This window comes from Impatiens glandulifera, chromosome 4 (assembly GCF_907164915.1).
Source record: "Impatiens glandulifera chromosome 4, dImpGla2.1, whole genome shotgun sequence".
NCBI classification, from domain to species: domain Eukaryota; kingdom Viridiplantae; phylum Streptophyta; class Magnoliopsida; order Ericales; family Balsaminaceae; genus Impatiens; species Impatiens glandulifera.
Window position 1 is genome coordinate 52,704,374 of NC_061865.1, and position 23,522 is coordinate 52,727,895.

Sequence of the window (23,522 nt, forward strand, 5' to 3'; positions counted from 1 at the left end):
ATAAGAATAACTTAGATAGAAAATGTATATATCAAAACATTATAACTAAATAGAATTTTTATAAATAAATAGAATTTTGAGAACTCTAGCTGTTGGACTTTGTTCCCTATTTTGATTATTTGAGGAGTTTGTTTTATAAAGATGAAATAAATATATTTTATATTTTAGTTTATAAAATAAGTTATTTTACGATTAAAATGGTAGTTATATAATAAAGAGAATGTCTATATCTAAACGAGTAAAATAGAAAACCAAGAATCTCATCAAAGAATTTAGAAACTAAGCATCGCAGTAAATATAATAAATAGTGATAAATTCCCCTAAAAAAATGTTTAAGTTTCATCTCAACCAAATGCAGAATCTAACTACATCTCAATTGTTTTGAAAAGAAATTTTGGTTGAAAATTTATTAAACTAGATTAGAAGAAGACACTTTATAAATTTATTATTATCTTTCAAACATTCATACTTTTTTTAGAGCTGGTTTGATATTGAATTTTATAATTTTATATAACTCATCTTATTTCTTTTCAAAGAATGCATTTAGAACATTATGATAATTCAATAAACTAAAAACTCAAATAACCTACCTTATTTGTATCGAAACAAACTTTATTTTGAAAAGAAAATCGAATAATAACCGAACATAAAACAAAAGATTTTAGACAATGCTGCGCAAGGAAAAGTGAGCATCTATCCGTCATTGTCTGTTTGGTTGGAATGAGTGGCATGCAAACATAGGGACTGTCTTGGGCAGTGATCGATCATCCACCGTTGATCGATCAGCATCTTCTGCATATTATGTCTTTTTCCTCCACTGTTGTGATTTGTTTCCTGCATAAATTACAGCAGCTTTTTCTGTCTTCTTTTTTGTTTTGCTTTTCCCATTGCTAGCTGTTTCATTTTACCATATTTTGATCAAAGAAGAAAAAGGTTCATCTAAATTGAATTCAAAATAATGCAGAGAGTTTTAGATGATTCAAGAAAACCATGATTATGTTCTTGAATAGAAGCAGTTTGATAAACTGTATGATGGTGGAAATTGAAAGGTCGATGTGGTCGAGAATTCTTTTGAAGGATCTTCGCACTCACACTAGTTTTTTATTTTGTTTTTTATATGGTTTGTTTGACCGCTTCAGTTATTGTCCATTTTCTAATATCATTACAAATATAAAATACAAATAATTATGTATCAATCTCTTACTAATCAAATAACTAATTGTTAATTAGTTCTCTAACCAGTTCTTTTGCTTTATTGTTTTGGAATATAATGAAAACTTTTTTTATGATGTACTATGGATGACAGCAATTAACAAAAGTTCAACTATAACCGAACCGAACCTAACCGAACTGACTGGAGGCGGCGGTTCTACTTGGAATCGTCGTTCGATCTCCGTCCTGAATGTATAAAATTAGAATTATTTTATTATATACGCTATTTTTTTATTATATTATGATATGAATAAAAATATTTTTAGTAGAACCTTTCAAAGATAAAAATAAAGATCTAAACTAATTGAATTATAGCTTGTCTAACCTTTTGTTGTCCAATTTTTTAGCTTGTCTAACTTAATTAAGTGACTAGCTAGAAGCATTATTAATAAAAAAAAATATCATGATTTTTTTATCTACCAATTCTTCTAGTTTGTAACTAAAAATATTTAGAAAAATATTTAATCTTTCCTATTCTTTTTCTCTATAATATTTAATTTTCTTTTATAAGTTTAAGCATTAAGAGTTAAAATGATATTTTTCTCTGCTCTTCAAAGTAAGTATTTTGAAAATATTTATTTATATCATTTAAAAAAAATAATATGAATATTTGTTCTACTCAGGGAATCTATATTCCCAGTTGGAGCGGTGATGTTATATAATAAAAATCTCCGTCGTGGAATGAGACGGAAATGTTATACATTCGGTGAACAGGGACGGGAATACAACTTGACGTCCCCAAACCATCCCATTGTGGTTCTTATGTGAAACAATTTGAAATAAGGTTATTGAAATATTTTGAGGATTATTTTAATAATCTTGATAGAAAAAATAATTTTTTTAATAAAATGATTTAAAATATAATAATATTAAATAAATAAATAAATTTGTAAATAAATAAAATAAATATTATTTTAATGTTTTAATTAATAAATTAAGTTACGTGATTTATTAGGGTGGGTAAAATGATATTTAATTAGGTTAATATTATTTAAAAAAATTAACCAGACAGATAACTTATTGTTTTTGTTTAAATAGTAAATCTTTATTATTTCAATTAAAACTAGATGATAAGGCACAAATGGTAAGGTGAATATGTGAGTGTTAATTATTTGATGTTATAGTATAAATGTGATTTTTTTTTATAAGTAATTAATTCTCATTAAATTGAAATTAAGCTATAAGATAAATTAATTAATAAATAATACAAAATAATATATACAAAATCAATAATTGATAATCTAGATATCAAATTACATAAACAATTTATAAAAATAAAATTCTAAGTATAAAAGATTCAATCATCATGTGATTTTTTGAAGATTTCTTTAAAGACGAACTTGTTTGAGTTCTTGAACAATGACTGTTGAAGTAGAGCAAGTCGAACGAATTAATAAAACGGTGTCGGAAAAATCTCTACCAAAGATTCTGAACAACAGTTAAAATTATCCTTAACCGGGGGTTGATAAACAAAGCCGAAAAAGGTCATACCAAGTAAAAATGGACCATTTACATATATTGTCAAAATAGTGAAAAATTCATACAAATCAAGCTCAACTATCATCAAATGTTCATCAATCAAGGAGAAAAACCACGAGACTGCATGTCTAAAATCAAGCTCAACTATCATCAAATGTTCAGCTTACAAAGAAGTTCAATAACCTTCAACAACAAACATAAAAGAACAAAGGCATAACCAAAAATAATATACACTTTTTTGTCTTATAATCGAAGATAATAGAACTGAAATGGACAACAACTCCAACCCACCAGAAAATCAACTTGGAGACATTTAAACCTTATTTCAACCATTGAAAACGTAGAGGAATGAGTTACTGACCTCTCGACGAAATATCAACCTAAACAGACATCGTTTAACCATTCAACAGTAAGTTTGATGAAGTCTAAATTAAATGGACGAAAATCAGCCTTACCTAATTCTCTTCTCTTCTTCTTCTCAATGTGTTATTGCTATGTCTGAAGCATACACCCAAAAACCAGTTACTTTTTTTCACTCTAGAAAAACAATCTTAGGGCAACCAAAAATTATTCCCCTGTTTTTAGGTCTATAAATTGGTTTTCATTTTTTAAGTACGACTTGATATAAATTGGGCCTTTTATTTTCTCATAGTTGGGAGCCCAATAAAAAATCCCAACAAACTCCCCCCCCCCCCCCCCCTCTATACTATAGGAAGGATGTTTTCAACCTGGCCGTTGAACAACAAAACTTGAACCTTCTTTGTGGTAGTACCTTAGTCGTCATATTAGTGTCATTATCATCGGTATGTACCTTCTCTAAAACCAACAAAGTTTCATCTAGTACATCTGTATCCGATGATACCTAACATTAATGTGTTTTGATATAAAATGAAATATTGAACTTTTCGCAAGAAAAATGGCGCTTTGACTATCACAAAGAAGCACATACCTCTTTTGAACGATACCAAGTTCAATAAATAATTTTTTAACCTAAAGTAGCTCCTTACAAGCTTCTATTGCTACAATAAGTTCAGTCTCTACGGTTGACAACACAACACATTTTTGTAATCTTGATTGTCAAGCAATAACTCCCCCTCTAAAAGTAATTAGGTGACCTAAAGTGGATTTTCTTGAGTCAACATCACCTTCCATATTTGAATCAGTATAACCAACCAAATCTGGACTATCACTTCCAAGACATTGTCTCATATTTGACGTGCCTCAGAGATATCTTAATATCTATTTCACAGCTTCCCAATATTCATTACCTGAATTTGAAAGATATTTGCTAACAATACCAACAACGTGAGCTAAATCAAGACTTGTGCTAACCATAGCCTACATAAGAATACCAATGATAGAATTATCAGGAACATTATTCATATATTCCTCCTCGTCAATGTTTAAAGAACAAAGTTTGGATTTCAATGTAAAATGTGATGCTAGAGGTGTGACAACACTCTTATAATTCTCCATATTAAATCTTTACAACACTTTCTCAATGTATATTTCTTGAAACAACCACAATTTCTTCATCTTTCTATCACGGTTGATTCTGATTCCAAGAATTTACTTCACTGATCCAATATACTTCATCACAAACGATCTCCCTAGCTCTTCTTTCAACTTGTCAATTTATTCAGCACTTTGACCAACAATAAAAATATCTTCAATATAAAGCAATAAAATAACAAAGTCACGAAGAGAGAATTTTTGCACAAATACGCAATGGTCAGAAGTGGTCTTCTTATAGCCATGTTACTTCATAAATAACTCAAACTTCTTGTACCATTGTCATGGAGTTTGTTTCAAGCGATAAAAATTCTTTAACTTGCAAACAAAATTCTCTTTACCTTTGACCTCAAAACCGTTAGGTTGATCCATATAAATTTCTTGCTCTAAATCACCGTAAAGAAAAGTTGTATTGACATTTATCTGTTCAAACGCCAAATCAAGACTGCTGCCAAAGTCAAAACAGAACTAATCGAAGTCATCTTAACAATAGGATAAAAAAATTCATCAAAGTCAATTCCCTTTTTTTGGTTAAAACATTTCACAACCAAACAAGCTTTGTACCGTGGAGTTGAAGAATTCTCATTTTGCTTCAATCTATATACCAACATGTTCTTCAAAACTTTCTTTCCTTTTAGTGTAATTGTACCAACTCAAATGTATAATTGTCACGTGGAGATTGGATCTCATCTTTTATAAAATCAACCCATTGTTATTTTGAATCACTATCCATAGCCTCTTCATATGACTCTAGCTCTCCCCCATCTGTGACCAACACATATTCATTTTGAGAATATCTCGTGGAAGGTTGTCGATTTCTCGTGGATCTTAGAATTAGAATTGTAGACAATTCATCTTGCTCACAACTTACATTCTCCATGTGAACTTCATGTTCAGTTTGATTATCAAATTGAGTATCATCATGATGCTTATGATTTTTTATTGAACAAGATGGGTGCGATAATTGAATTGGATCTAAATCAATCCACTCAAATTTTCCTTTCAACTCAATGTCTTTCTCTTTATCAATGTCTTCAATAGTCTCATTTTCAATGAAGATGATGTCGTGACTTCTGATAATCTTCTTTGAAACTGGGTTGTACAATCTATAACCAAATTCATCTTGTCCATAACCCAAAAAATGCACTCACGGCTCTTCACATTCAATGTTGATCTTTCATCCTTAGGAAAATGAACTAAACATCTACATTTAAATACTTGTAAGTAATCATAAGAAATATGTTTACTTGTCCAAATCTTATTTGGATCTTAACCATCTAAAACTACTATCGGACTCAAATTAATAACATGTACCATCGAGTATAATGCTTCTCCTTAAAATGTTTGTGGCAATTTTGTTTAAAAAACAAACATCTACTCATTTCAACAATTGTTCTGTTCATTCTTTCTGCAAGTTTATTCAACTAAGGAGTCTCTATAGGTTTCTTTTGACATTGGATTCTATATTGTCTACAATATGCATCAAATGGATAACACTCACCACCATTATCAATACGGATGCACTTGATTTTCTTTCTAGTCTCTCCTACAACTAGAGCTTGAAACTCTTAAAACTTGCTTAAGACTCCATCTTTAGTCTTCAAAACATATAACCAAAATCTTCTTGGAATGATCATCAATAAACATTACAATGTAAAGAGCACCACTAAAAATTTGCACCTTCAAAAGACCACAAACATCTGAATGTACCAGCTCTAAGAGATATGACATTCTTGAAAGAAAATTATGTTTGAACGATACTATGGTTTGCTTTCCTTCTAGATAATGAGAGCATTTCTCCAAATATGTCTCACTTAAACCATAAATAGAATTCTTCTTAATCAATGAATTAAGTCCCTTCTCACTAATATGACCAAGTCTTCGGTGCCACAATTTTGAAGAATCTTTACTATGTACAACATTCACACTATCCTTGTTTTTTGTCGTTTGCATCACATATAAATTTGAACTTTTATCTTCTTCAGCTACAATCATGTTTCCTTTCGAATGTTTATATTTTCTAGAACCAAAAGAGCTCTTGAAACCATCATTGTCGAGCTTTGAAATTTAAATCAAATTCAACCTAATATCTGGAGAATGACAAACATTTTTCAACAACAACTTGATCCCATTCTTGGTATCTTAGAAAACACCACTAATACCAATAAATTTACTTGAGTCATCATTACCCATCTTCAATACTCTGGAAGTATATAATATATATTATTCTTTCCTTGGTGTTACATGTAAGGTAGCATCGGTGTCAATCACCCAACTTGAATATTCATAAATAAGATTGACCACATTCTCATTGTGAACAATGACAAGATCATTTGAAGTCCTTATAGATATACGATCTTCACCACCATCTTTCTTTTTCTTAGATCCATTGATTTAATTCTTAAGCTTCTAACAATATTTCTTGATATGCCCATTTTTACCACAATGGTGACATTTAAGAGACTTGTATTTTCCTCTACATTTTCTTCGACTCTTCGGTCTTGTGTTATCTTTTCCACCCATGTTATTCTGTCTTTTCCTATTTTCAGTAATTAACACGTGTGATTGTGATGAAGACCCTTGAGATTTTCTTCTCAACTCTTTATTTAAAAACCCACTTTTGGACATCTATAGAGTTACTACACCATTAATAATAGAATTACAAAGAGAAACTTTAAATGTTTCTCACGAATTAAGTAGAGTGATTAGTAACCAAAGCCCTTTAACATCATCTTTAAAGTTGATTCCCATTCCTGACATTTGATCAAGAATACTTGGAAGTCATTTAAGTGATCAACCATAGAGTTACTATCTACGTATCTCAAATAAATTAACTTCTGAAGAAAAAATTATTTGTTGCTTCCAGTTTTTGAAGCATATAAATTCTCAAGCTTGTTCCATAAAGATCGTGCATGTGTATCATGTTGGATGTGGTTGTAAACATTCTTCAACAAACTGATGAATAAAACCACATACATGTTCATGCTCAGATAACCAATCTTCTTCAGATTTGGATGCAGATTTTTCATTACCAAATACGAGTAAGTGCAAATCCTTAACAAACAAATAAACTTTCATCTTTCCTTTCCAAGTATGATAATTCGAACCATTCAACAAAATCATCATATTTATGTTTATCTCCATATTTCAAACAAGTCCAAAAAAGTTATCCGAGTTCTGATACCACTGTGTTGGGAATTCAAGCAATCAACAATTCTAATGATAAATATTCCCTACTTGAATGAAAACTTTAGGAGCAGATAAACAATAAATAAAGGCATAAATAAAAATGACACAATAACACAGAATATTTTTACGTGAAAACTCTCCTCAAATCAATGAGTAAAAACACATGACTGCACATCCAAAATTAAGCTCAACTATCATCAAATGCCCAGCTTGCAAAGAGGTTCAATAACCTTCAACGACACACATAAAAAAATAGAAGAATGACCAAAAAGAATATACACGTTTTGGTCTTATAATCAAAGATAATAAAACTGAAATGGACAGCAACTCCAACCCCTAAAATATCAACTTAGAGACATTCAAACTTTAATTTAACCGTTGAAAACGTAAACGAATGAGTTACCAACCTCCTGAAAAAATATCAACCCAAATGGACATCATTTGACCCTCCAATAGTATGTTTAATGAAGACTGCACAAAATGGACAAAAACCAATCTTATTCTTACCTCCTTCTCTTCTTTTTCTTTTCAATGTGTTATTGATATGTTTGAAGCATACACCCAAAAATCAACTGCTTGTTTCTCACTCTAGAAAAATAATCTTATGATACCAAAAACTATTTCCCTATTTTCACGTCTCAAAATGGGCTTTCATTTTTCAAGTATGACTTGATATAAACTGGGCCTTTTAATTTCACATAGTTGGGAGCCCAATAAAAAATCCCAACAACTTTTTGGAGGTCCTGAATTAGAGCTCATCAGGCCAAGTTTCGCTCGCTTGTAGCCTTATTTTAATAAATTGAATTTATTTTTATAATTTTATACTGATAATGGAAGATCGAATTGACCAATAAGAAGGCGATGAAAACATTATCATACCATAGGAATGATGAAGAAGAAAGAAGAACTCGAAGTTTACTAAGTAAAAATTTGAATACAATAAATTAAATACCAACAATAGTATAAGCATCTATAACATAAGAGATGAATATCCTTAACCTCTTTGGAGGTTCTGGATTCGAGATCGTCATACGACAAGTTTCGTTCGCCTGTTAGTCTTTTTTTAATAAAGTGAATCAATTTTCATATGTTTTATACGTAAATGGAAGATCGGATTGACCAATAAGATGGCGATAAAAACATTATTATACCATAGGAATGGTGGTGAAGAAGAAAGAAGAACTCGGAGTTTACTAAGTACAAATTTGAATACAACAAATTAAATACCAACAATAATATAAGCAACTATAACAAAAGGAGGTGGATATCCCCAGCCTCTTTGGATGTCTTAGATTCGAACTCGTCAGATGACAAGTTTCACTCGTTTAGTTAATTAGTTAAGTGAGTTTGCGGGCTATGTGTTTAACCCGCGATGATTAGTCACACTCCGAAGTAGAAGCGGAACCAACGTTTTAAAAAAAGTACAAGATATTTACATGATATACTATAGTCTACAACGAGCAACTATATACCTATTTTTTATTTCAAGAGATGAGATTGTAACCTAATAAATAAAATCAAAATAATTAAAACAAAGGTTAAAGCCTAATTAAACAATTAATTATTTTGATAATTTAATCCAAAATTAATTAAGGATAACACCAAAAAAAAATTTAGAATAATTATTATATTCATTTTATCTCAAGTTAATTTTAGAAAATAAAATAAATTCATACAGATATTATACATATAATTTCTTTATTGGTATCATACCTTATCGGTATTTTCCACACTTATCTAGGCCAACATGAGTAGTTCGTGTCTCATTCGTGTATGGACCTTTACCCAACCACATCACGTCATATTTAAATTATTTAGGTTTATAATTTTTTAACCCAATGTGTTGTCACCAACTGCCATAAAAAATGATTAATTTTGTATTTTTTTCTTATTTTTAAATCAAATTATAAAATATAGTTTATATTATAGTTTAAAGTATACGAAGTTTAATAAGAATCAAATTATACATTTTTATTTTAAATATTTTAATTAATTGTTAATTCTTGTGCTTTGACAGTTGTGTGCAAGTTATCAACAAATGAAACGACTCTAATCTAATACCAATCATAATGTGTGTGCCACAAATGTGTAGTGAAACGAGTCAAGTCAAAGGATCCTCTATTATTTTCGAATTTACCTTTACAAATTATTTACTTTTAAAAATAACTTTATCAGTTTAATATTAATAAATAAATAAATAAATAAATGTAGGCGCCGCTTTTAAGGGTAGAGGGGTGGACTGAAAGAGAGGTACTGTCCACCTCAGATTGCTCAGTCGAATGTTCAGTTCTTAAGAACCAGAAAGAATCAGAAACTTCGGAAAGAGACACGATACATGTACACACGACATTATTATATTTGTTTATAATTTATTGTTCATTATATATTTGTTGATTGGCTAAAATAACAGCATCAATAAATAGTTTTGAACTTTCATTTGGTTTTGTTAGCTTATTTTTTATGTTTATTTATGTTTATTTTAAAATAAATTTATAATATTTAATTTATTTTAATATTTAACTTTTGATTAATTTTAAGTTTGTTGGGTATTTAACACTTTGGCTTAACTATTTTTTTTATATATATTTATAATAAATAAAAAATTCCAAATATTAGTAACTCTAATTTGTTAGTAATTTTTTATTTATAAATTATCTATATATAATAAATAACTCACTATTTAATTATATATCTAATAAGTTTAATATTATTTTTACTTAAAATAATTTGATTTTTTTATTAACATAATTTTAATTATTAATAAATTACTTAAATTAAAAAAATATATTTAAAAAATAGTATATGATAGATTAGTTTATTTAATATATAATTTTAAATTTTAATTAAATAAATAATTGGAGATGTAAAAAAATAAAATATATAAAAGATCAGAACATCCCATATTAATAAAAATATCCAAAATAATAAATACGAGGATTCATCTAATAGAGGTGAGAGATAAAAATAATTTTATTTAAATTAATAATATTTTTAAAAAGTCATAATATAGTGTTATGTATCATAATTAATATTTTATTTTAAAATAAGTACTTTAAGAGAATAAAATAGAAACTTAATAAATATAATATTTGTAATTTATCTTATAATCACTGCATAATTAATAAAAGTTATTTATAGTTGTTAGAAAATAAATACATTAAGTAATATTTTATTGGGATGGATTTATACCTAATACAACACCTACATAAATTTATCCTTTTTTTTTAAATGAAAATCGTTGAGTTAGAAAAATAAAAAATATAATATTATTATAATTTTGATTGACAAAGGTTTTGGTTTGTAAAAGTTATATGAAAAGAAGCCTTATATTATTAATTGAACTCCCTGTATTATTGTTTGTTTTCATTATTTATATCTAATTAACTATAACTTAAAATAAAATTGAGTTTATTGGCCTATACCTAATGTTTGCATATATATTGTAATAAATAAACTAGAATTAAAAATAAAAAGTTCAAATTTAACGACAAAAGTAATAAAAAAAATTGAGTGTCCAAAATGGCACCAAATACATCCGAAAAACAACAATAAAACATAAACGAAACTATGTTCACCAACGAACAAACATAAAAAAAAACTAATGTTAACGAGTTCAGATGTTTTCAAGATGATTTATGAGTTCTACGACCACTTTCACAAATTTTTTTCTAATTGAGACCTTCAGTCTTGTCATAATATATTGTTGTGGAATAAACTCATCGGTTTATCACGGTTTATCACGGAACGTTTAATTCTAGTCAAATTGTCTATCAGAATATAAATCTATCAACTCAATCCAACCGCGTTCGTTGTTTCAATACAAATTTTCCAAAAAAAATACTATACTTAAATATTGACACGTTAAATAACATTAATGTTTCAAATAAGTAAGAACTAAGAAGTTGAAAGTTTATCTATTATTATTACTTTTAAACAAAAATCCTTCTAATATAATATAAATAGAAACTGTTTAAGTCCGATCCACTAAATTAAAAAATGAGTGTCTCATTCAAACTCAATCTAAACAAGACAAGACAATGATTGGAAAACAACCAAGCAAACAACATGAGACATTTATTAATTATTCTATGAACACCAAATTAGAAGTTAGGATTTATTAATTATTCTTTTCTATTATTATTTATTTTTAAATAAATATTTATGATCTTGCATATATGGGTAATTCTAAGGTTAGATAGAATCATATGATCATTTAAAAAAATAACAACATATATTATGAGGATTTGGAGGTTTATGATATGAGTTATTTGGATATTTTTATTTAAAATTATTTATTTTATTATATTTTAGGTATAAAATAACTTTATTTATCAATTAAAATATTAAAATATTTTTATAAAATGAAATAAAACAAAAATATTATAATAATGCAATAAATTAAAAACAAAAAGAATTTATTTTTTATTAAATAAGTTTTGTTTTAAATTTTAATAAAAACCCAAAATAACATTAAAAAAAAGCCAATCAATGTCCTTGACACGTCGATGCTATATAGGTGTTGAGAGAGAGGACAAACAAACAAAATACCTAGGTTTGTGATCATGTTTTTTTTGTCTCTTTCTGTGGCATTTGTAGAGATGAAACTTTGGTTAGGGAGTCTTGTTTGGTATTATTTATTTTTTCTAATAAGAATAATTATAATGTATATATCAAAACATTATACCTAATGGAATTTTTTATAAATAAATAGACATATTAAATATAACTATATGATTCCAAACAAAGCTGCTAGCATACCTGATACCTCTCCATATATAGAGACCACTGTTTTGAATTGTTTTAAATATTTAAACAAACCCTAAGGTGGCACCCACATCTAGATAGAAAAGAAAGAAGCTAAATCTTTGTTTCTCTTCTTCTTCTATAAAATGAGTCATCTTTCTCACTTCTCTTCAATGTTCTTCATCTCACTCTCTCTCTCTCACATACAATCTCTCTATCAAAATGAATGATAACTATGAAGGATTCGTGGAGTATGATGTGGAATATGATGATGATATTATTCTAAATTACGATTTCTCTGACCTGTTGTTTGATGATCTTCTGAATCTCCCAACTGATATTAATCATCCAGCTGATCAACTACTATTCAACAACAACAACAACCCTACTAGTTCTTTTATTATGCCTCCCACCGCCGCACCTGCCCTGGCCGGAGGAGTTACAGTCTTGAACGCTGCGATTGGCGGCGACCACCAGCCGCAAACGTATCTCCATCAGTCTCCAATCGCAAAAACTCATCTAGTGAGCACCTTTCTTCCCTTATTAATAATAAATATTAATTACCCAAAACTTATTCTTTCAATATTTATCAGCTTACCTAAATCGGGAATAAGGGTTTGCATAATCAAACATATTTTGTGTTTAAACCTAATTTAATATAAAGTGAGAATATGATGTAAACTATCCAACTATAACTGAGCTTATAATTATAAGTTGTATCAAACCTATCTATGTGTTTAATAATTAGTTAATAATCCGGTTTTAATAAGAATAAAATTTCATATATATATTATAAAAAAAAAAGTTTTACCCACTACCAAACAAGGTTATTTGAGATAAGATCTCAACCTAGTTAAATATGCAGGGTTGGTTGTACCCTAAACCCTAAAACTTGTTAATGTTGTTTCAAATATTCTATATTATTTATTAACTTCAATAATTAAAAAATTATATATAATTTTTATTTTTCAAATAATCTAAACACAACAAGTTAACAAATGACCGCTAGAGTTATTTATATATTTTATTATATTGCAATTAGACATTTTCTTTATATATTTCAATTTCCTTTTCTTATTTTTATGCTTGGGTCCACTTCATTCTTTAGAGTCTCGTGAATATTTAACTTAATTAACTTTGTGGTTGAATTTTGGACAGATTAAGTATTATTTGTTGCTTAATAATTAATAATAGTTTATTGCAATTTACATAATCACAATTAAGATTAATCAAACTATCCCCTAATATATGTTATCTATCTATCAAACTCATTTCAGGGAGGTGGATCAAGAGAATCACCTAAACGACAATATTCTACTCAATATCATAGTGTTCTTGAAAGGGTATTTCAGCATAATAATTTTTTTATCATTAAAAATGTTTTTATTTTAGATAAATAAATAATAATAATAATAATATTGAGATGAATATGTATTTTGTTTTGAGCAGAAGCGAAGAGGAAACATCAGGGAGAAAATAGAATATCTTCATCATATGATACCCTATTCCAATAATAAGGTGATTAATTATATATTTTCCTTATTTATAATCTATTTAATTATTTAAATATATCACTAATAATTTAATTACATCATTTTTTTTTTTCAGACTGACATAGCCTCAATGCTAGACAATGTCATTCAATATACCCAAACTCTCAGGCATCAGGCTGATGTACTATCTTTAATCATCTCTATTTGATTTTATATTGATTATCATTAACCTTACACTAATTATAATTATAATCATAAACAGGTGATGATGTCTATTTGTTATAATCAAGTGGCAGTTCCGGGCCAGCCCTACATTCATATTGGGCCAAATTCCTTTGATTTGGGCCCAAATGAAACCATAATGAACAATTGTCTACCATGGGTTCATAGGACGGTCATTGTCCCACCAATGTTTAGTCCGGTTGCACCTTTTCTGTTGCCGCCACCGCCGCCACCGCCGCCACCGCCGCCACCGCCACCGCCACCACCACCGCCACAACCTTAGTTATTGTTACTTCATTCAAGACAATCTAAAGATCTTTGGCAGAAGAGTATGTTTAGTTCAATGAATCTCTACTTTATCTAGTTGTTTTTCGCACTTGTATCAATGTTGTTGTTTTTTTTGTTAAGAATGTCAATGGGTTGGGTAAGTTATTAGTTATATTTTAGTTTACCTTAGTTATTGCTACTTAATTCTAGACAATCTAAAGATCTTTGGGAGAAGGGTATGTTTAGTTGGATGAAACTCTACTTTATCTAGTTTTTTTGCACTTGTATTAGTGGGTTTTTTTATATAAGAATGACAACGGATTGGGTAATAGTACGTTATTAATGTTTCCTTAAACTAAGTACGAAACTCGCTTGACTTGTTTAATTTCACCATTTGTATCAGTTTTTTATTTCGTGTTAAGAATCACAACGGGATGAGTATGAATTTATCGATGCAACGAGATCAGGATTGTGGTGTGTTTTTAAATATTACAAATTACTTCTACTTTATTATTGATTTGAAAAGACAGTGTAACATACAAAATACAAGAAAAAAAAAAGAAACAATAGAAAAAATTGTACATACATTGTGTTCAATTTTCAAGACTTTGAGTTAATTGTTGCACTCCTAGGAAATGGGCTGTCCTATGCGTGGGCTGAGCCCGTTTAAATAAGGGCCGGGCCGGCTTTCACTAATGGAAACCTGTTTTATAATATTATTTATAAATGTTTGGATCTTTAGGTTTTTTGAGAGACTATTTACATTGTATAATCACTAATGTATCATTCATTTGACTAAAGAAAAATTACAGAACTTTCAGCAATATTTACCTGCCTATTGAATTTCTTCATAATATCTTTATATTCTCTCAAAGGATAGTCATAGGACAAGATGTTTTAGCCAAGGCTTTATTGCTATTTTGTACTAATTGGCGTCTTGAATTGGGAAATTTGATAATATGACCCTGAAAACAAAGGTATTTTGAAATATAACCTCCAAAATAACTTTTTTGTTTTTTAATTTTTTTTTAAAATTTTTTCCAATTTTACCCTCAATAACCTTTTTATTTTTTATTTTTTTTTATTTTTTCTTTTTATCTTTTCTTTTTCTTTCTTTTCTTTTCTTCTTCCCCCGCTTTCCCTTTCCCCCGACCGTTGCACTCCCCCTCCCCAGACCCTTCTTCTTCCCTTCCGTTCTTCTTCTTCCCTTCCGTTGCACTCCGCCGACGTTCGCCAAGAAGCCCAACCCTTCCAGCCAGCCTCTTCGTCGATCGCCAAGCCGAACTTCCAACCAACGACGATCGCCAAACCTCGGACGATTCTAACCCAACGATTTGAGGTTAGTTTAGGTTTATTGTTTAGGTAATCTTAGTTTAGTTTAGGTTTATTGTTTTAAATGCTGAGAATGCTGAGATTGATATAGTTTGAAATGCTGAGAATGTTTGTGAATGGTTTGTGAATATTTTCTTTGCATGTTTTGATTAGGGTTTTAGGGTTTTAGTTTATTATGAATGCTGAGAATGAATGCTGAGAATGGTATATTTGATTAGGGTTTTAGGGTTTTAGTTTAGGTTTAGGGCTTGGCGTGGGGGTTGGGCGTGGGGCGTGGGGCTTGGGCGTGGGGCGTGGGGCTTGGGCGTGGGGCGTGGGCGTGGGGCGTGGGGGTGGGGCGTGAGGCGTGGGGGTTGGGCGTTGGGAGTGGGGGTTTTTCGTGGGGCGTAGGGCTTGGGCGTAGGGCGTGGGGCGTGGGGCTTGGGCGTGGGGCGTGGCCCTTGGGCGTGGGGCGTGGCCCTTGGGCGTGGGGCGTGGCCCTTGGGCGTGGGTCTTGGGCGTGGGGCGTGGGTCTTGGGCGTGGGGCATGGGGCGTGGGTCTTGGGCGTGGGGCGTGGGGCGTGGGTCTTGGGCGTGGGCGTGGCCCTTGGGCGTGGGGCGTGGCCCTTGGGCGTGGGTCTTGAGCGTGGGGCGTGGGTCTTGGGCATGGGTCTTGGGTCTTGGGCGTGGGGTCACGCAATATGTAAAACTAATTAATAAATTTCTTAATAAGTGAGGATAGCTTAGTTGACAGACTGTCAGACTAAAGATCTAAAGGTCAGGTGTTCGATCCACCTTCATTGTAAAAGTTTTTTTTTTCTATTGGAAATTTTTTAAACAGAGTGATGATATATATAAACATTGAAATGATTTTGATATGTATGAATTATTCTTTCAAAATGGTTGTGTAATTTGTTTCAAAATAGTAATTTGTTCAAATTTCTACTTCATAAAGCTCCATTTTGTGCTGCAAGTACAACAACAAAGCTCCATTTTGGGAAGAAGAAGAACGGAAGGGAAGAAGAAGGGTTGTACTTGCAGCACAAAATGGAGCTTTATGAAGTAGAAATTTGAACAAATTACTATTTGTTGTGTAATATATATGTTGTACTATTTGCTGCACTTGAGAAAAGCCTCCAGTGTGTAATGGAAGGGTGGGATTATAAGTAAGTCAGGTACTTATTTTCTCAGTTGTCTCTTTCTCTCAACAATTTGTAAATTGAATTCACTGATGGGATTGTGCAAATCATGTATATTATACATACATTCTTATTCTTGAAAAGGAATCTCAATTCTTTCGTTTATATTTTATAAATCTTGTATTTTTTTTGTATATATAAAGATTGTTTACTTAAAATTATTGAGAGCACAAAGCAACAAATAAGTTGTTTTTTGCCCAAAGGAAAACAACAAGTGCGTAATATAAACAAAATTCATCATTAACCAAAACATAGACAAAAGAAATAGGTTTGAAACTTAGAAACTAATTATTCAAATGGCTTGTTTAATAATTTTCTATTTGAATGACTTTGAGAAGATTATAATGTAAGTTTTATAAGTCACACAAATACCATTCATTTCTATTTATACTAATTCAACATCTATGAAAGATCCAATGAAACAAATAAATTACTACACAATAAATAATGAAATTGAATTAATTATTCGCCCCAGGCCCATAACACTTGTACACCCCGAAAAAGGCAGTCCTATATAGAAAATTCAACAATTAATATAATATGCATCAAAAGTACATGAATGTTTAAGATTTGTATATTAAAGATGTATACTTGTTCTTGTTACTGATGTGGTCCCAATCATCCCAACCACCACGAGCCACAATATTAGCGAAATAAGTATGAGCGTAAACAATTCTAGAGTATTGGCCCAAGAAAAATTGTACACACAACCATTTTGAAAGAATATTCATACATATCAAAATCATTTCAATGTTGTACACACAACCATTTTGAAAGAATAATTCATACATATCAAAATCATTTCAATGTTTATATATATCATCACTCTGTTTAAAAAATTTCCAATAGAAAAAAAAAACTTTTACAGTGAAGGAAAGAAGAAGGGTCTGGGGAGGGGGGGGAGTGCAACGGTCGGGGGAAAGGGAAAGCGAGGGGAAGAAGAAAAGAAAAGAAAAAAAAAAAGAAAAGAAAAAAAAATAAAAATAAAAAGGTTATTGAGGGTAAAATTGGAAAAAATTTAAAAAAAAGGTTAAAAAACAAAAAAAAATTATTATGGAAGTTATATTTTAAAATATCTTTGTTTTCAGGGTCATATTATCAAATTTCCCCTTGAATTTTTGTCTCTTCCACGATTCTATTCCGAACACCGATGAACAAAATAACATTACTAATTATTTATTTAATTTTTATATTTTATAATTATTTTAAGTTAATATATTATTATACAAAAATCCTTTCATATAATTATTTTAAATATAATATAAACGGCGCCTAATTTATGATAGAACGAAGGACATAATAGTAAAATTAAATTTCCTAAGTAAAATGAGATGAAGAGGCACTCCCATATTCAATATGCTTACTATTTTTATGGTCCCTATTGTATATTTTGCGGCTTAATATTTTTTGTCACAGTTGTTTTTAGAATTAAGATTAATTATATTTTGTCATCATATTGAATCTGGGATATCCTAAGCGAACCAATTCCTGTATTACTCATCTTTCAAACAATTTTTCCCAAACTACCCACCTTTTTATTACATTCCCAAACTACTCACATTTTCATTTACATTCCCAAACTACCCACATTTCCCTCTTTAAATCATTAATCAATCTTTTAATTACACATATTTTAAATTAAATTCACTAATTACTTTATTTTATAAATATAAAAATATATATATATTTTTTAATATATATAATTAAAATTAAACATTATAAATATAATTCAAATAAATATTATAAACTAAAATAAAATATTATACACTAACGTAAATTATATTATTTTAATATTATATTATTTATTAAAATAAAATAAAATGTATTATATTATATAAATATTAAAATAATATATATATTACATGAATATTAAAATAACACGTATATTTTAAAGTTTATTGTAATTTATTTTATTTTAAGGTTTTTTAAATTAATATTTCTATAAATATTTTAAGATTTAGGTAATTTATTTTAAGGTTTAGTTTATTTTATTTTATTTAAGGTTTATATTATTTATTTAATTTTAGTTTATAATATTTATTTTGATATTTAATTTAGTAGGTTTAGTTTAATTATATATATTATATTTATAAAATTAAGTAGAAATAAAATATATGTGTTATTTTAATATTTAATGTAATATATTTGTTATTTTAATATTTATAAAATATATTTTATTTTATTTTAATATATAATATTAAAGATGTAGGTAATGATTTTTGTTTTAGTTTATAATATTTATTTGTATTATTTAATTTATAATGCTTATTTTTAATTATATATATTATATTTATAAAATTAAGTAAAAATAAAATATATGTGTTATTTTAATATTTATGTAATATATTTTATTTTAATATATATTATTAATTTTAATTATATATATTTATATTTATAAAATAAAGTAATTAGTGAATTTAATGTGAAAGATGGGTAATTAAAAGGTTGATTAATGATTTAGACAGAGAAATGTGGGTAGTTTGAGAATGTGAATGAAAATGTGGATAGTTTGAAAAAAATTATTTGAAAAGTGGGTAGAACATGAATTGGTTCATCCTAAGCAGCCCAAACACTTGACTTTTATCTTATGTACAATTTAATTTAAAATAAATTAAACAAGTATTACATTAATAATAATTTTTTATATAATAAATTATCAAAACACCCAAAATTTATTATTTCTAATATTTTTAAATATTACAGATATTTGAGTCATCTTACTAAAAATAACTAAATTAATTTTCTTTTATTTTCCATAATTTATTTTTCAATAAAATAAAATAATTTAGTAATAACCAAAATCAAACAAAACCTAAGGAATATATGGCCTTCCTTGCTTAAAATCATGTTTTAGACCAATCAAACAAAACATTTTAAGTCTTCTTTTGATATATTCCAAGTCAAGTGAAGAAGATAGCAAGAGTAGACTCATAAATAATATTAACACATTCCAATACCCCCATTCTATACTCCATCTTCTTCTTCTTAAACTAAAACCCTAAATCACATCTATCTATATTTGTTTGTTTCATCATACCAGTTATATTCATTCAGTTAATGGGTTCTGTTCTAATCCCCTTTTCTTTTTCTCTCTTCTTCCTTCTCTCTTATGATCTGGTTCTTTCGAATCCCTTTCGGAATATTCCAGTTCCACCAAACAACAGCAGAAATGAACGGACATGTCCACCAGAACAATATATCAGTTGCCGGGGCCATGATTATCTGCTCAAATTGCCTCTCAAAAACTTCCCCTATCCAGATACAAGATGCGGGTTATGGACCGTTGATTGCTCAGATCATGATGTCCCAACAATTCAGAATGCTCCGTATGATGAATATTCATTAGAAACTATTAAAGGAGATTCCATCATCATCAATGACACACGTCTGGCTTCACTTATTTCCGACAAGGATGGTTGTGGCTTCGTTGAAGAATTTTTTACTTTTCCAAGAACAGACACTTCTAAAAGCATAAGCATAGTAAACTACTCAATCTCCCCCAACATGACCGTTTTCAAATGCTCTGATCCACCTCAACAATTTCATTTTGTCGATCTCTGTCCGGATAATCTTGGTCTCTATTTTAGCTATTCAGCTGAAGAGCTGATTCAACCGAATCCCACCTGTCACCCCATTGTTGTGCCTATTATGTCAGAAACAGAGATCAGAAATCCAAACGACCTGTTTTCTCTCTTGGCTTCCCAATTCACTATTCAACTACATCTTCCAGAACCATGCTCAAATGAATGTCATCCTAATCGTAATGCTAAAAAAATTACAGATTTAAAGAGGCGTAACACAATCATTCTTGCAACAGGTGAATTATTAAATACATTTTGTTGTCGATCTATATAATCTTCACAATCTGTTAGCTAATGATATTAATCATATGATATTCAGTTCTACCCGGAGGCTTTCTGATTATGGTTGGAGTTTTCATTTTCATCATTTGGCAGCGTAAAAGGTTGAAGAATTTGTTTTTCTATCGGCCCTTCTCAAGAAAATCCTCATCAAGGACAGATCTTGAAAGGCCTGTGTCTGAGTATTTTGGAGCTTCTGTTTTCACATATGAAGAACTTGAAAAAGCAACCAAGAATTTTGATCAATCTAAAGAATTGGGAGATGGAGGCTTTGGAGCCGTTTACCATGGTAATCTTGTAATTATTTTGATTGAAATTTATGGGTTTTTATTTTTTGATGAAAGTTTTGTTTTAAATCTTGAAGGGCTGTGATTTTGAGAAAGATGATATTTTGGTAAAAAAAAAAATTAACATTAATAATTATTATTAAAAAAAGACACAAGGTAAAAAAAGAACAAAGGTAATATTTTGATAAATGAATTCAAGATTGAGATAAATATATGTTAGATTAATTAGTTACTTGTTATGGTATTTTTAAAGGATCCAAATTTGAGTTATTTAGAGAAAGGACATTAATATGTTATTTTGGTTGATTATTTGATATTATTTTCAAATAATTCCAAGGTTGAACAAGTTATTTAGCACAATTGGAACTTAGTATTTAATGGTGTTCTTAAAATACTATATATATTTTGATAGGAAAACTAAGTGATGGAAGAGAAGTTGCGGTGAAGAGACTATACCAACACAATTGTAAAAGAATTATACATTTCATGAACGAAGTCAAAATCCTCACGGGCCTTCGCCACCCGAATCTTGTTACTCTCTACGGTTGCACCTCGAGACATAGTCGTGAGCTCCTCCTCGTCTACGAGTACATCTCAAACGGCACAATCTACGACCACCTTCACGGTGACCTAATCGGCAAGGGATTGCTCGACTGGCCGATTCGATTAAAGGTGGCCATCGAAACCGCCGAGGCTTTGTCATACCTTCATCACATCAATATCATCCACCGTGATGTCAAGACTACCAATATCCTCCTCGACGAAAATTTCTCGGTTAAGGTTGCCGATTTTGGGCTCTCGAGGCCCTTACCAAACAACGTCACCCATGTCTCGACGGCTCCTCAAGGGACTCCGGGGTACGTGGATCCCGAGTACTTTCAGTGTTATCAGCTAACTGAGAAGAGCGACGTTTATAGTTTTGGAGTTGTCCTGGTGGAGTTGATCTCTTCAATGCCCGCGGTTGACATTGGTAGGCATCGACATGAGATCAACTTGGCGAACTTGGCTATAAATAGGATTCAAGATTGTGCATTTGACGGGTTGATTGACCCTGGTCTTGGATACAAGATAGATCATAGTGTGAGGAGAATGACTACTTGCGTAGCGGAGTTGGCTTTTCGGTGCTTACAAAATGAGAAGGATTTTAGGCCGACTATGGATGAAGTGGTGAAGATATTAAAAGAAATAAGAGACTATAAAGATGTGCACAAGAGTAGAGGAAGAAATGAAGGAGAGTGATATTATTGTAAATTTGTTTATTGTTACATTGTCTATTTTATAATAAAACCATATATCTATTCTAGTTTATTTAATGAATGTCGGGTTAGTCTATGTTTTGTTCAAAAAAGAAGAGAAATATTAACAACTTGGTTTGGTCGAAAATAAGTTATATACGTCATGCTTCAAATTTGTTTTAAATTTTTTCAATGATTTATACTTTAATGAGCAACATGAGTTATGCATGGTCTTATAAAAATAAGAGGAGAAATGTGAATTTTATGCACCATTTAACCAATGACAGATCTATATTTTAGACTACAAAAGTTGTAGGCCGGGTTAGTGACTCAAAATATGATAAATTTCTAATAGTAAAAGTCTTAAGATATCTTTCTCGAATCATATAAATCTTTAACATCACTCAAATCATATAAAACTTTCATTTTTTTTTAATGTGTTTATTAGTGGATTCTGAAAATTATTCAGGAGAACCGATGTCTAGTGCGATTCAATAGGTCAATGTTTCTATGAACGGTTTATTTATCAGCAACTTATAGAGCTAGAATATTTTAGATCGGATAAATTACATGTTATGTTTTTACCCGTCGCATTTAACAGAAAATTTGGTTACAACTAATTACTTTTCAAGTGACCCACTCTAGTGATATACACATTCTGCATGTTAAGCATATAGCCCAAACATATCTAACAAATTAACCAGTCGAACACAACTTATCTCTTGACGGGCTCGAACCCAAGATATCAAGGAGACTTGAGTTATTCAAGTCTTTTTATCACTAGGTTAGTATAGGGTCTTCGTTTATCTTATATTATATCATCATTAAAAAAATGTCCCATAAGATCTTTAGGTTGCTAAATGCCGAGAAGCTAAGCAACTTGTTTTATTCAAAGTCTTGGTCTCTTTCTTTTCACCACTAGGGCCTTGTTTGAGCTTGGGTTATTTAGAAGATAAAAAATAATTAGATATTTGAATGTATAATTAGATTATTTAGATGGAAAAAATCAAAATATCCATATGATTAAAGTAAAATTAATATTTCAATTAATAATTTGAATAATGTTACTAAAAAAAATTAATAGTTGATTAGTTATAATGTAAATTATTTCAAATGATGTCAAATAATTAAACATTTTTTAAATTAAGAGTTTTTTTATATTTTCCATTAAGTATATCCTGATCGAGGAGGAGATTTATGACTAATCTTTTTTCAAGAAATAAATTATTTTTTATAAGAAAAACAACTTAAATAACCCAAATCAAACCAGACCTTAATTCTTTTTAAGTCTTCCTTGAAGATTCAAAGTCAAATGAAGGAGTACGTATTATACACGTTAAATAAAAAACAAGAAGAGTGACACTTTCCAAATCCCCCATTAAGAATTTAAGAGCCCAATTAACATTATAGTATCATTTCAGATTACGTGAACTGTTCGTTGAATAAAAAATTCAATGAATATATATATTTCATTAAATCATATTTTCTTATTTATTATAGAGAACTAAAATGA

The 23,522-nt window shown here is 29.6% G+C and overlaps 1 protein-coding gene across 1 annotated transcript; it reads left to right on the plus strand.

Moving 5' to 3' along the window:
- The first annotated feature begins 19,569 nt into the window (after positions 1 to 19,569).
- LOC124936536 (LEAF RUST 10 DISEASE-RESISTANCE LOCUS RECEPTOR-LIKE PROTEIN KINASE-like 1.1) lies at positions 19,570 to 22,069 on the plus strand. Its single transcript, XM_047477043.1, has 3 exons — positions 19,570 to 20,444; positions 20,528 to 20,776; positions 21,187 to 22,069. Exons 1-3 carry the CDS (start codon positions 19,685 to 19,687, stop codon positions 22,011 to 22,013), a joined length of 1,836 nt encoding a protein of 611 aa, XP_047332999.1. The 5' UTR covers positions 19,570 to 19,684; the 3' UTR covers positions 22,014 to 22,069.
- Positions 22,070 to 23,522: the final 1,453 nt, after the last annotated feature.

Excerpts from the sequence above, each read along its gene's own strand:
- LOC124936536 (XM_047477043.1), top strand. The coding sequence starts at position 19,685 with ATGGGTTCTGTTCTAATCCCCTTTTCTTTTTCTCTCTTCTTCCTTCTC. Across the intron at positions 20,445-20,527 it reads CACAATCATTCTTGCAACAG|TTCTACCCGGAGGCTTTCTG; the intron begins GTGAATTATTAA and ends TATGATATTCAG. Across the intron at positions 20,777-21,186 it reads CTTTGGAGCCGTTTACCATG|GAAAACTAAGTGATGGAAGA; the intron begins GTAATCTTGTAA and ends ATATTTTGATAG.